At 40.3% G+C, this 14,868-nt stretch overlaps 1 protein-coding gene across 4 annotated transcripts in view; it reads right to left on the bottom strand.

Annotated features, from left to right (window-relative positions):
* Nucleotides 1-1,664: 1,664 nt before the first annotated feature.
* The window catches only part of PPP2R2C (protein phosphatase 2 regulatory subunit Bgamma), a 196,779-nt gene continuing 183,575 nt past the window's right edge, over nucleotides 1,665-14,868 (bottom strand). For all 4 annotated transcript variants that reach the window (XM_062575320.1, XM_062575323.1, XM_062575319.1 and 1 more), the window contains 3 exons: nucleotides 14,237-14,406; nucleotides 10,261-10,352; nucleotides 1,665-2,068 (listed from right to left, as the gene is read on the bottom strand). In XM_062575320.1, the coding sequence (XP_062431304.1) occupies nucleotides 1,777-2,068; nucleotides 10,261-10,352; nucleotides 14,237-14,406 (554 nt within the window). In that variant the 3' untranslated portion in view covers nucleotides 1,665-1,776. The remainder of the gene's footprint in view (nucleotides 2,069-10,260; nucleotides 10,353-14,236; nucleotides 14,407-14,868) is intronic.

Below are 14,868 nucleotides of genomic sequence, written 5' to 3'. Positions count from 1 at the left end.
TAAACAAACATTCCTCATTCTCTTTAAAATTAACCTACACATTTCATACCATATGTGTTTAGTATGGCTGGAAACTGATGCACATGCGTTTGTGCTTCTACACACACAAAATATACAGCATTGATCTAGAAAACTTCAAACGTACAGATTTCATGTGTTGTGTTAAGATGTCTTATAAAAGAGCTTTTTATTTTGTTTTTTTAGTTCTTGTAAGCAGATTTTTCACCCACCCTTTCCCCCAAACCAAAATAGAAAAGCATGCAGATCCGTTTACCAGTACATTCTCCACTTACCGAATAAACCGGTGCATAATGGCTTAAAGATTATTTTTTCTGAGGAGTTTTAATAAGGGCAGATTAACAGGTCATCTGAATTGTGCTCTTTTATTCATCATTTGGGAACAAATACTTTGGGATATTAATTTTTCTGCAACCATTATCAGAAAGGTGCAGACTTTTTTTTTTTTTTTTTTTTTTGATATCTTTTTCCCCCGGGTAAGTAGTACTTCCTCTCTAGTACACCATAGCCATATGCTTCCTACATGAGGAACAGCAATTGCATGTACTTTCTTTCCATTTATATCACTATTCACTTGAAAATGGAGAAAGATGTAAATATATCAGAAGCGAGTTTGTTTGGATCGGAATTTTGGGCGGGGGGGAGGTTTCTTCTCATTTTTCCTGGAATAATTTTGTCACAGCCTTTGACTAATTTACAAACATAAACGTCGCCGAGCCGTGCTGCCTCGCAGAACCATTCTTTACGGTTAAAGATACCACGGCACCGGCTCCGCTCCGCGAGCGCCGGGACTCGGGCAGCCGGGCTGCAACGCGCAAACGAGGGATTCGCTCAAGGGTCGAGCAGGGGTTTAGCTTTGCTCCCCTGGAGGTCAACGCTGCCTCTACCGACGGCATTTTAGCCAGGACACCTAGACCTCCAACTCCCAAACAGTAGTATGGGTGTAAGTATTTAACCCTGCTATTGCTGTATTCGCACAGCCAGGCAGCGTGGCGCAGCCATGCCAGGTTTTGAAATCGTCCTCCACACGAGGAAGACACTGATCGTTGTTTGAACCACGGCAGAGAGATAGATGGAGAATGAACTTCTTAAAATTAACTGGCTGAGTATCTATATCAGTTTATCACTTACTCACTTAAAAAGTTGAAGTACAAAGTTAGCTGATGTTTAAAGAAAATGCCGTAAAGAAGGGAATGGGACATGTAAGATGGGACAGCTTTTTGCCAGGACGAATGGCAGTAATTTTGCTTCCAACCTTACAAATGTAAAGAGCCCCTCCTAAGATGGCACAGGATATAAGGGGATGTGGCTATTCTTTCACCCACAGATAGGCTTGGCTTAATTAAAGACAGGAAAACCTTACTTAAAAAAAAAAAATCAAGAGACTGAGGCAAAAAAGCTCTAACAATGTGGTAAATTCAGAGGGCTACAAAACGCGCAGCCCTCCTGTGCCCCGCGAGGCCCCGAGAAATGCGAGGCCCTCGGAAGGGCTCAGCCCTCCCAGGGCGCCCCGAAACGGATCCTCCTCGTGCCTACGGAGCCAACACAGACCACAGCACGGTGTTTGCAGTCGTGCCTTTTACTCATACACTTGCAATGATGGAAAATATTTGGCTTGCCACCAATACTAATACAGGCCGAGGGCTGAAAGGATGCAGCCTACAAATTCCACCACAGCAGCCACACTTTTTTGTGAAGACCACATCCTTCTACAACTCTCAAGAGGCTGGTTTGTAAATTGGAGGGATATTGATAAATCTAGTGCATTTCTGAGTTCACTTTATCCTGAAATATGTACAGATTGTTTGTCGCTGCTATAGCAATGATGTTCTCGGTGGGGTGCCACGCCGTGTGCAAGATCTTCTTAGTAAAGTCCAAACTGTCAACGCTGATGTCGTCTTTCCTCCGTTTGCCTCCGACACAGACTCTCCGGGGTTTAAGAATAGCTCGTGGTTTGCTGCTCTCTCGGGACGCCTCCAAGGTAACATCCCGCTTGGTATTTCGGTCAAACATTCGAAAAAAGTTGTTATATGCACCTGTCATTATGACACTGCAGACAGAGAGAGAGAGGAAAAAACAAGGAATAAATTAAACTGCAGGTTGCATGAAGTCTGCTAATGTGAGGGGATGAGGACAGTGAGCTTTAACCTAGGCTGAGGTCTTCTGGTTTCAACTGGGAAGAATATAAAACACAGGATTTTTCCCAGCACTCTCTCTCAAGTGAATAGTTATTTTTTCCTACTGTTTTCCCCAGCCTGTTACAGCATTCAAGGAAATTTACAGCTACCCCAAAATTGGCATCCTGAAGCATTCACCAAAAAAAAAAAAAAAAAAAAAAAAAAAGAAAAGAAAAAAAAAAATCACAAGTTAGGACCCTAACATCACAAGACTAAAAACTGAATAAATGTACAAATGTACCAGGTTTAGTAAGTTCCTCGTAATTACCCTCCATGTTGTTATTGTCTTTTGTCTTTTAAAGGTCATGTTTTCAGAGGGATTTTTCTTTTCTTTTTTCTTTATTTTTCTTTTTTTTTTTCTTTTTCCAGACCCTGGGAAGCCCCCCAGGACCCCCTGCTCAGGGCCCGGCAGCAGCGCGGGTGGGGAAACGCGCTGTGCTCAGGACAGCCCAGAACCACCAGCCCCAGTGGGGTCGTCAGCAGAGTCGCCTCCGTTGCTGCCCCCCTGCAAAGGCCTGCCACTCGCCTGCTATTATGCCACCAGGTAACAATCTCATATGCTTTACAAATAAATAAATAAATAAAAAGCCAGTGTAACAGCTTGACAAAATGTATCCCAGTAGCAGCAGAGAGCCTATTGATCAAGATTAGTGCCCATTTCAGAAGCTGAATCAACTGCAGTAAATCCAGTGTCTCATTCCTTCCAAATCACCATGTTTTGTCATTAGGACTCCTGCTGTAATGGTTATTCACAACGTGAAAAAACAGAGTTATTTCCTATCTCAGCGCTAACATGCGCAATTTGTGATTCTAGCAGTCCAGCACAATACTGTGCTTTTTCCCCCCAGGCAAAATTTTGAAACAGGTTTGTAATGACGGGCTCCAGGTATCACAGGCTGCAGAGGGCTGCAGGGTGGGATGCGGCCCCGCAGGAGCCGGGAGCCCTCTCTCCGGATGACTCTGCAAACAGCCCGCGAGCAGTTTCCATGCAGGCAACGTACCCATGTACCAACTGGAGAGATAAGAGTTTGCAAAACCTCTTTTTATGAGGCATTGCTTCCCCTGCTTTGTCATCAAGCTGCTTTCACAGGCCATTTGCTTTTTAATTTTTTGAACTCTCACATGTTTTTAAGTCTATTTTCTGCAGTTTTTTTTTTTTTTTTTGGACATATGTAGATGACTACTTTTCACACTGTCCCTGTTTTTTTTTTGCAGTTTAATGGCTCAGTAAAAAATAGCATTATGTAAATGAGAAACTGCCCATTCTTGTTCAAGGTCACAAACACAGATGGATTATAACCTTACCTGCTGCTTAAAATAATAAAAGAGAACTAAATGTAAGCCTGCTATTTATTCCTGTTCAGGAAAATATAATATACAACAATGCATGCATGAAGGAAGGAAAGTTTTTGTTATATATAAAAGAATAAAAATTGTAGCTGAATATAGAAAGTGTCTGCTCACTATTTCTATACTGTTTGCCCTGCACAGCACCCTAGTGATCAAGGGTGGCTCAGGAAGCAAAAAAAAAAAAAAAAAAAAAAAAAAAAGTATCCTTGCAAATTAGGTTCTTCACACCCTATGGCTCAAATTCCAATCCACTGTTTTTTCTTTACAAGGAGAAACTTATTTTTATGAAATGTAAATCAAAGAATTAAAAAAAAAAAAATCCAGTGCAGTGCAATCCTATTTTTATTATATTGGCTCTTCTTATTCCCTCCTTAGTTGCTGCTCTGGTCTCTTTCTATTCTCTCCCCTGCAATCTTGTGTTTCTGCCTTTACCATACTTTCTAGTAAGTATTTTTAAAACTCACAGAACAGCCTTGATGGAAATGGAAAGGGGGAGGAGGGAGGAGGTGGGGAGGAAGGGAAGAAAAAAAAAATCTATTTTAGCTTCTCTCTCCCTCTCCTACTAGCCAAGTAGTATCTCTAGCTTTGCGCTCTTCTGCTTTACTTTGTCTTTTCCATTCTTCTATTCCTTTTTTCTCTTCCTTTTACTCTTCCTTTTTCTTGAGGTCTTACTGTTCACCCTCCTTTGCCACCTCCCTTGGTCACTTCTCCTGCTTACTCACACAGACAACCTGCTCAGCCTCCAAGGACTTTAGGCTTCTCTCCTTGCCTTCCCCTTTGGGCTAAAGGTTGGATCAACGTTGCTGAACAAATGAGCTGATGGGCAGATGTCCTCTCACATCACATCATATAGATGACTGGTTCCTGTGCTCTTGAATCCGGCAGGGAGTTGGTAATACAGGTTGTGGCCCTAGAGATGTTCAGCTGTTGCAAGATCTGCACAGCTTGGCCAATCCTATAACGCTTACGAGCTTACTGCTGGGGGCAGGGAGGGAAAGGCTCTGCAGGTTGTCTATTTTGCAGGCGCGTTTATTCCTGCCAAGGGCTGTAAAAGGGACTTTACACACGATTGCATAGAAATCTGCTTCTGAGATGGGCACTCACAACACAGAGCTCAATGACCTTTCTGCAAATTCCCAGGAACTAGAGCCCATTGCAGCAGGACATGTTGTTTCTGAATCAGAGAACATCATTAACTGCTCCTTCTGTAAAGGACCTGCATTCAGGGCTCAGTGATCTATGCCTTGCTTGTCTGGTAGCCAGCAGTATTTCCAGTAAACTAATTTTTTCTACCAATTTCCAATCTGTAAAATTCTCTGGCACAAAGGATTCAAAAATGAAAGAGTTCTTCCTATTTATATTGTAGGAATAACACTCAAAACAGTACATGTTTACCCATGAATACCAGTTTCATAGTGCATGCCACCAGAAGCTGCACCATTAATGTTTAATTTAAGGCCAGAGTTTTAAATTTGTGTAGGATGGGTAAAGGAGATGGTTACACATCTCCTAGGGTCTACAAAACACCCTAACAACTACTGATGCCTTCAGCATCTTTAAACTTCTTGATACCTTAAAATAGATGGCTCTGAATAGTTTGTTTTTGGCCCTGACTCTTTGCTAAAAGAAATGCTTGTGCAGGATCTGAGCAATGAAATGCTACCTGGCTTTCCTCTCCGTAAAGTTCTACTTCTGTAGGAAGGTCAACAAATTTCCTAGTTCATCAACCTCAAGGCCATCTGACTAGGACTTTATCATTTGTACAGAACGGCGGTGATATTTTCTTCCACCATAATATTTAGGTATTGAGATGTCATCAAGCCTGTCAGCCAGTAAGACTTGGTATTGCTGTGTCTTTCTCGTGTCTGCTATTCTTTGTTCTGATTTCTTAACTGCAAGAGAAACAGTTAAATCTCTCTGTTGCAGCCACCCTTATGTGTGACCAGTTCGTATCAGAATTGCAAGCAAGGACGTTCCCTTTCACTGTTGCACTGCTAGATTCAGTAATGGGGTGGGCCAGTGAGTTATACTGGGGAATTTTACTTTATCCTGTGCCACGTGAAGCAAGTGACAGCCCCGGACAAAGGCTGTTCTTTCTTTAAACCTCGCGGGGAGTGTGCTGACGCTTGCGACACCAGAGCCAGGGCTGCGGCACGCAGGTACACGTGGCTGCGCTAGGACTGGAAAGGCGAACGGGGGCCCCCCCGCGTCCTTCCAAGGTAGTGCTTGACGTGCTGAGCCTTGATAACAAACTGCTGGCTTCTCGCTCGCCACTGCGGAGCACGCTGCCAGACAGGAACAGCCCGCGAACAGTTTGTTTGCTGGGACCTGCCAATTCCGCCCGATTAGACCGAAGGCTGACGGCTGCTCGCCAGCATGAATGACAGTTCGATAGCAAAGGACTGACTGAGCAGTTGTATGTGACTTCACTCATCTGCTTACAGCCGATCACTTCTCACGATGGTATTCAGAAGCCTCCCTAGAAGGGTTTCCCTCCACCCACTTAGTCGGGCTCTTTATAAAAAAGAATAGTAATTAAGGTATTTACTACCATACAGAATATACTACGCTAATTTTTCCTTTTGCTGGCATCCTCTGTAATTCACAGACAAACAGCTCCAGAAGTGTTAATTTTTGTGATAAAGCTGAAATAACAAAATGGCTACGGTTGACAGTGGGAAGAAGACAGTATCCTGCAGATTATTATTAATAGATTTCACTGTAGAAGCTGATTAAAAGAATTAAATGAAATTGGTGTATATCTACATAGCCATGCAAGCATGATGCATATATAATACAGATTGCATGATTTTAATGTAATATAGCCAACTACAGATAAAATGTGCTCATCTGGTTGAATTACTTTAAGACCTCTGCCTGACTTCCTCCCCTGACCACTCTTTTTGCCCAAGTACTGAAGATTAATGTTTCCTTCAGCAAATGAGATCGAGTCTGTCTGATTGTATTAGTTCCTCTTCATTGGAGTAACTGAGCATCAATCACGTTCTAATCAGAGCTCATATACATTGATTTTTTTTTTTTCTTGTAAACAGCCTCACCATCAGGGTCTATCATTATCCTGAATTACCTCCTTAATAATGAAAAAAATTGATAAAAAAAAATATTTTCAACTAAATAATAAACATGCTTTTATTTTTAACTGACTAATCCTGTCACTTTAACTTGTCACTGTATTTTAAATTCTGCGAAGGATAAAAACAAAAAGTTTAGAATGGTGATTATTATTATTATGTACATGTATTAATAATACAAGTATTATATTACAGAATCTCTTAAGAGTACCATTGCTAATAGGTATTGCTTACCTTTTACAGTAGTCCTCTTAAAAATATTACACACCATAAAGATCCAAATTAAGTGATCTTTCTTAATATTCAAACAAATTGTTCTTTAAGAGTTACTGGTACCCCAGTATAACTTATGATCCACCAAAAAAAAAATCGTTGTAGTATATAGCAAGACAATAAAATATTTGTCACACACAGAAGCAAGAAGCTCAGAAGAGTATGTATTTCCTCTTCTTAAAAGATGAACATCTGTGTATACATTTAACTCATAAAAAGAAACAACTAAATTAAAGCTGACTGTTACCTTTCATCAAAGGTTGCCAGCTACTTTCTACTCAGTAGTTTCTTAAAATCAAGAGCAGTGTATTATGTTTAGTGACAGAATTGGTAATTGTGCAAGACTAACAACCCTTCAGTGCTGAGGTAGTACAATAAATTAAGCCCTCACAATGGGATGCACCCACTTAATGATTACTCACTACATTGATCTTTCTGATCTGTCAAGTAGGAACTAAAGTACTACACTCACTCAGTATCACCCTGATACTGAGTAATGCTATTCAGATACTATTCAGATAGTGGGCTCACTTCACTAATGAGGATGGTAGCACGTCATTCAACGATGAGAGAAAGATCTGGGCACGTAACTCATGAGTGCCCATCCTGTACAATGCACCAGGAATTCCCACTAAGGACGAGCAAAAATGGTTTGAAATTACCTCAACCCTCCCTCCCCCCAAATCTTTATGGAAGTTTCAAAATATCTGATTAATTTCTCTTTGCTTCTGTGATTTTTCAGTGCTGGATCTGGGCAGGGATCAGCACCATCTATATTTCCAATAGGACCACATCAAGCAGTGCTCAGAGCCTCCTGAGACAACCCTTTGCTAAAAACCATCTACTCATACAAGAGACTGAAAAACTCAGAGAAACACTCAAACCTAAATATTCCCCTAAAACTTCTATGGGTCATTCCCACTTTCTGACCAGATTGAAGGCACGGTCATGACAGCTCATCTGCTCATTCCTACACTGTAGTCCTAACAATCTGAGAAGGATTTTGCCCAGTGTGGTCCACATATGTCATTTTAAATGGCCAGAGTTTGTATCAGAGACTATACTCAATGCCAAGTTAAGCCTCGTCAGCAAACACATTACCCTGACATGCAATAGTAGCTCATGGAAATGGCTTTAGAATCTCAGTTGTCTGAATCATTTAAATATGAAGACTGTATGAATCACTTCTACACAGCCAGGATGGCCCTCTTCTAGTTTCCATTATTCTCTAAGGAAGTCCATAAACTGGACTACTCAGTACCTTTGTGGAAGAGCTGAAGCACAGCCGTTACAGATTAGAGATCATAGAAGGATCTAACTTCTTTTGAATAATATTAAAGGAAAAGGTTTTAGTTCTTGGTAAAGAGAAAAGCTCTCCACTGGAAAGGTAAGGCATTACACTTTATCTGTATTTGTAGAATACAGGACTGGAATAGACCCTGTTCTGCACTACTGAGTTCAGTCACTTGGCATTTCAAGCACTGCCTCATATAACTCATTTATAACAAATTTTCTGAGCACCAGCCTCAAAGCAGTTGGGCTTTTTACATCTCCACTATTTAGGGCTGGAAGACTGCTCCACACTGTCACTGTTCCAGCAGGTACAAACTGCCTCTCCTTCCCAGCCAAGCTCTAATTTCCAACCAAGTTATCACTTGGTTCCTATATTTGCTTTTGTGGCATTACCATCAGCATTTAGCTTAGCTAGATCCTCTTCCTGCCTACGTACACCTCCTTGATGTACTTATTAGAGAAAAGTATAATTGTGGCTTCTGTTACGCTGGGCTGATCAAAATAAACTCTTCCATTCTCCATTCTTTGGAGCATCTATCCATTTGCCCGATTAGTTCATTTGCCTTCAGTGCACCTGTGCGTTTCATCTGCCTTGAGAGACCAGAAATGTGTGACAGTAGTCCAGAAGTCTTTCAATAGCGCTGTAACATAATGTCACCACTACTCCTCTCTCCTTGCTGGACATCTCAGTCTTGCCCTTCAAGGATAATATTTGCCCTTTCCCTAGCTGCAGCATACTGCATTTTGCAGCTCTTCCCCAGCTGGGGGGCACAGGCCTGCTTCAAGTGCAATGAGCTGGACTGCTTCTCTCCTTTCCGAATGAGAGGCTAAGGGAGCAGAAGGCACAGTTCCAGGCTCCCAGTGAGCACCAAACTGACCGGCAGCATTTGCTGTCGGCTCCCAGTGCTGCTGGCGCTCTCTTTTGCATTCATTCTGTAGATTGCTAATCCCCTCCTAGTCACCTAGCATATGAATGTCCTTGTGGGTTGCTTCCAACTGATAAGATAAATGCCTTCTGTTTTATTTTAAAAAATAAGACCCACACCTTGTATTATACTCCTGAATTTCACCCTATTTTTATTATTCGAGTCCTCTAGGCTGCTCAGTTCTTTCTGCACAATATTCCTATTCCTCTAAGTCCTGGCAGTATTTGCTAATATTATAGCATTAACAAATCTCATCCTCTCTTTCCGACTTCTTGTGTCAACATCCCTCATGAAAATATCCAACAAGAATGTGTTCAGAAAAACACCCAGGGATCTGTCATTGAGCGCATAGGAAAGGGGCTGCTCTGAGAGGAGTATGTATCAGTAGAAACTGCCACTTACATCAGTGGGAATTCTGTCTAAGGGAAGAGGAGTAGGTATTTAATACAATCATATTATTTACGCAGCTGACACGCTTATTAATTATGCTAATTTGGCAAAGTGTGAGTTAACTGCCACAATACAGAAACAAGTTATAGTGTTATGAGCTACCACCATCCTGGTTTGCTCTACAACTATGAAGCTGGAGTCTAAGGAATTACATGCCATGTGAGAGGTGTACCCATAAACACACAACTTCTAGGGAAGCATTTAATCTGAAGAAGAAATATGCACCATAAAAGGCAGCAGCAGTTTGTAGAGAATCAGTGGGTCCCTGTGACTCCCTTTCCTCTTCCCTTTCTCTCCCAGTTTCCAGTAACTGAACCGGATTTCTAAGAAAGCTAACTTGTAAATATGGCATTCCTCAGTGTGTTAGTGGTGCTGTGCAAGCTAGCAGCATTCTTTTAAATTTTTGCAATGTGCTTTCAGTTTTGGTGAAAAGGGACAGAATTTGAGGGTTTTTTCCTAAGGTGTGAGCCAGGATTAACAGGGCATAAATCATATCTAAGGAGGTCAGAGACACAAAAACATCAATATCTAAATACCTTCTGAAAATCTGAACACTGATACGTAGAGATATAACTTGATATTCAAAATAACCACTCATAACACTTGACTTTTTGATTGTTCCCCATCATATGGAAGCTCTTCAACTAAATTGAAACAACGATGGACGTTTGGCTGGATTACCTGTCTGATCCATTCCATGCACATTCAAACTTATCAAAGATGCAGTCATTCTCATAGAGGGAACACAGCTTGCTCCTAAGGTAATCATGGACCTGTTTTAGAGAAAACAGTTGCTGTTATTTTTGAAACAAAACAAAACAAAACAAAGTCTACAACCGGTCCTCAACTCTCCGTGTTATCTACCACATTCACTTTTAAAACACGCTTTAGAGGTTGGCAGCTTTGCAGAAGATAGTGTGTGTTAAAGGAGCTAAGCAGACTTGCCTGCAGGCCACTGTCAGGTATTATACAATTATCATAGCAGGAAGGCACGGAGCATGCCTCTCTCACAGGCTGCAGACCACTCCTCTTTACTTGTTTCCTGCTCAGGTGATCATCTCAATGCTTGCCTGATTCCCAAAGACATTTCACCAGCTGATAGGCTAAATGTGCTAATTAATGTGTGAGTAATGTAATTTAAATAGCAAAAAAAAAAAAAAAAAAAAAAAGAAAGAAAAAAAAAGAAAAAAAAAAGAAAGAAAAAAAGAATAAGAAAAAGAAAAAAAAAAGAAAACCTACAAAAACAAAAATCAGCATATTCTAAGGTAAGTGGACCTGTGGCAGAAAAAGAACCTTGCTCTACTTAAACGAGCCCGCGCTGTATGGTACTGCATACATTTGGATAAGGCATTTCAGAAGCCAAATACAGTACAAGCTTGCAGCTGCACAGGCTGCAAATCAGAACACTAACATGGCCCATATTCCTATTTATCTGTGACTTGAAAACAACACTGTTAATTCTCATTTACAAACTTGGAAAGTGAGATTAACCAGCAGAAGATCTCTCTTCCAGGCTCCATACCTCTAGTGAACTAGGGTTATCATAAAGAGGCAAATCTCTTGTAAACTGTTCCAGTCCTTTGAATTTGATTAGCTTTTCTTCTGGATGATTGGTTTCATTTCCCAAGGAAATGAGCTAGAAAACCCCTTCCTACCTGTATTTACTAATGCACTTGCATTCCTTCTAGCTGTTGTGGAAGCCTTGATCTCGGATTGGAGCCTGTGAAGTAGCAGCTCCTCTTGAGAGCAAAGTTGTATGAACGGCCCCCTGAGAGCATAGAGACCCATCCAACAGCCTACAGGCCTAGTGCAGGTCTGGCACAAGGAGACACTGATTCTTTCAAATCCAGGGAGACTGTTCCTGTTTATAGCTGCCTGAATTTAGGTCTCCTGACTGCTGTCCTCTCAGCACATGCTCAGGATCCTCCTCTGGCCTGAGGGCTTGAACATTTCTTGTAGCAGAATAACTTCCATCAAGACCAGATTAGGGACAATGACCTTTCATTCAAATTTTGTTTAACGCTATTTTCAATAGCTAAATTGTATAGTGTACCGAGAAAATTTGTAACATAAGCTTCCAATGGACTATAAATTTTCACCATGGTTGAGTTTTCAGAAATAGCTGAATGAATTCTGAGCTATATATTAACAGATAACATCTGTTAGCTAAGCAGAATATTTATACAGTAAATAACAGGCTAATAGTATAGGCAGATAAAGTATTTCACAATAAATGCATTTACCCTCATGGTGAGTAACAGGTCAGAACCCTTCTAGAACTGCTGCTGGCAGATTCTGCCAGGTTAATTCATCTGGGCAGCACAGAAGAGAGTCTCACGCTAGGCAAGGACCTCTTGGCGCCTGCAAGCCCAAGCTCTGGTCATTCCATTCTGTTGCTCCTTCGGTGCTGTCCAATGCAACATGCCCTGCCTTTTTGTTGTTGTTGTTGTTGTTGTTTTTCAAAATATGTGAGGCATAAACAGGAGAAAATCGTGTCGAATCATTGCCAGCAGCTAATGTTTCAGCAAGGCTCTAACAGCTGCTGTATGCAATAGCATTCTTTTGGCCACAACATTGATAAGAAAAAGAACTTGCATGAGGAATATAATTTTTTATGACACTAAAACTGTATGCTGATAATGAAGCATTGCACTTGTAGACTCTTTCCTACAACCCTATGGGGAAATCTCCTATTATGACCCTCTTCACGAGTTTTAGCCGGCCAATATCTGTGTGGCTACCATGCAATGCATGAAATGAGAAATTCAATTATTTTAATGTTTTCATGTTTCATATCTATGTTTTGGTCATGGAAGGGTTTGCTGTTTTTACTATTACCATTTGAATTTAGAAAACTATAATGAATAGTTCTAAATAACCAAGAGCTTTATTCATTTATTTAACAGTTTTGTGTGATCTAATACATAGCTAATTTATAACATCATCCTGATGATGTGGCTACATAACTCTGAAAATCTTAGCTCTATTTATTGCCTTCTGGTCCTTTTGCAGATTCTTTTAAGTGATTTTTTTAAGAAGAGTAATTTAAACCATTTTTTCTATCTTAAAAAGTATAATTCGCTCCTCTTTGCAGTTGTTTATTTTTATAAGTATCTGACTGTAATAATCACTAGTGAAAAATTATACTCATTTTCCACATCTCAGTGTGGAGAAATATAACTTTTTAACTGCCCTCACTGCTGAGCGTCAGACTGATTTAAAGGTAGCCAGCTTCTTTCAAAGCTACCTATATGAGGAAATAAAAGCACATGTCAAAATTGAGACAAACAGGTTGGCTTGACCAGCTATGTCTCTCCAGGGAGAAGGTTGCTTACTCCATTAGCATAAGTATAAAATAACAAATTACCTGAGTTCCTAAAATCTGAGATACAATTCTAGTAAGTAAAACACAATCTCCCCATTTCCCCCCTACTCCATTTTTACAGCACATCAAAATTTTTAACACATTTAATATTATAAGTATTCTCATTTTCAGAACAGAAACAATTCTGTATTTTTAAAGGCATACAGGCTCAGACTTTTAAATGCTAACTGGAGATATTTTTTATTATTATTAACAATACTTTCAATAACTAAATTGTATAGTGTACCAAGAGTCCACTGACAGGTAATGGATGATGTACTGGACAGCACTGGGGGCCCACTCTGTCTGCGCAGTTATAGCTAATAAACACCTCCAGCACTACTGATGTCAAATTTTGGTTGTTTTGACAAGCCACACTACCAAACTGTATGTATGTGCTATTTTAAAAAAGCACCTTAAACACAGTTGCTGTGACCTACTGTACCTCACCTGCCCTTAAAACCTCAAAAAATACCTCAAAAACCTGGGATTATTCCAACACTTCTATAGGACTGTCTCTATGTAAGCAGTAAGAGCCAGATGAATGGTGTTTTTCCTATTTCACATATTCTTCTGTTCATAACTGAACAGCTTTTTCTCATTGCATTTTCATAACAAACATTTTTTGTGTCACAGACATTTTTCTTCTTTGAGGCAGGGTCAAAAAAATGTAAGCTCAGACCTCGACCGCCAAACAGAGCAGATGTCAACAGTACAAATTCAGCCCTGGCAGGAGCCAGTGGCATTTTGTCTGCAGAATATCCCAGAATTCAGGCAACCAGATGCGTCTGTCTGGCATTCACAGACTGCTGTGTCATCAGTGGTGTTAGGATTTAACAATAATCTCTTCTAAAACTAGACCCAAAGCAGAAATGTATAGATGAAGGTTTAAAACAAGTTCCCAAATGACAATGGCAAAAACCCAGCAGTTACAAAGGGAGCAGAATAAGAAGCAATTCACAAATCCTTTCTGCAGTTTCATTTATATATTAATTATGAAAAGCAGCATTTGAAAACTGATGCCAAACTGAAGAGCTAATTTCTCATATTAAATGCGTTGCTTCTTTCAAGAGCCAGACCCAGAGGACGTTCCCCGACTTCCAAGGAGCTACATTTCCTTAGTGATGCTGAAAGCGCCCTTTTCACTCTGCCACTATAAGGGTTTAAACCATCTTTTTCTCTTAACTGTCTTCTTCCTAGACCAAGCAACAAGAACTTTGAAGAAAAGTTTAGTTTTTTTTAATAGTGAGATGCTTTTATACTGCTGCCCTTCCAGAAGCGAGATACACCTACCTGGTAGGTTTCTACAGGCTTCGTTTCCATGTTCAGATCCCAAACTTTGACAGTGAGGTAATCTCTTGTTAGCATGTATCTACCACTGTGACTGAATTTGACATCTGACACTGAAGAGATAATTTCTGAAAAAAATGATCTGTTACTGGGGTCTTCTGGTTCTTCATAAACTGTTTAAAGAAAAACAAGCGATAAAGAAATAAGAATTTTATAAATGCAATGCTTTATTATACAATCTGTATTATATACTTCTTGTGACACAGCATGATTCAAAGTACCAATCCATATGATATAGAATTAATTATATGCGCACTACTGAATTTATTTCTGTTACCTTTATATAAAAATATAAGCTGCAAGCTTTGAATTTTAGAACATGGGCTACTGGACAGTCTTGAAGAAAGCACAGGCAGAGACTCTGACTTCAAATGACGTCAGCCTAGAATTGATTTGTCAGACTAGCTAGTGCACGTGCAATACGTTTTGCATCTGGATTGATGCCAAACAATTTATGGCAGCAAAGAGCTGCTTCATCTAACGCTGAAATATTGCCACTTTTTGATTCCACGACTAATATCTTTAAACTCCTGGGTGGCAGCCTAACACACAAAAAATTTGATATGTGCAGAAAA

The sequence above is a fragment of the Rhea pennata genome, chromosome 4 (genome assembly GCF_028389875.1).
Source record: "Rhea pennata isolate bPtePen1 chromosome 4, bPtePen1.pri, whole genome shotgun sequence".
Classification (NCBI taxonomy): domain Eukaryota; kingdom Metazoa; phylum Chordata; class Aves; order Rheiformes; family Rheidae; genus Rhea; species Rhea pennata.
Note: the sequence above shows the minus strand (reverse complement) of the source record. Positions and strands in the feature narration are given on the sequence as shown.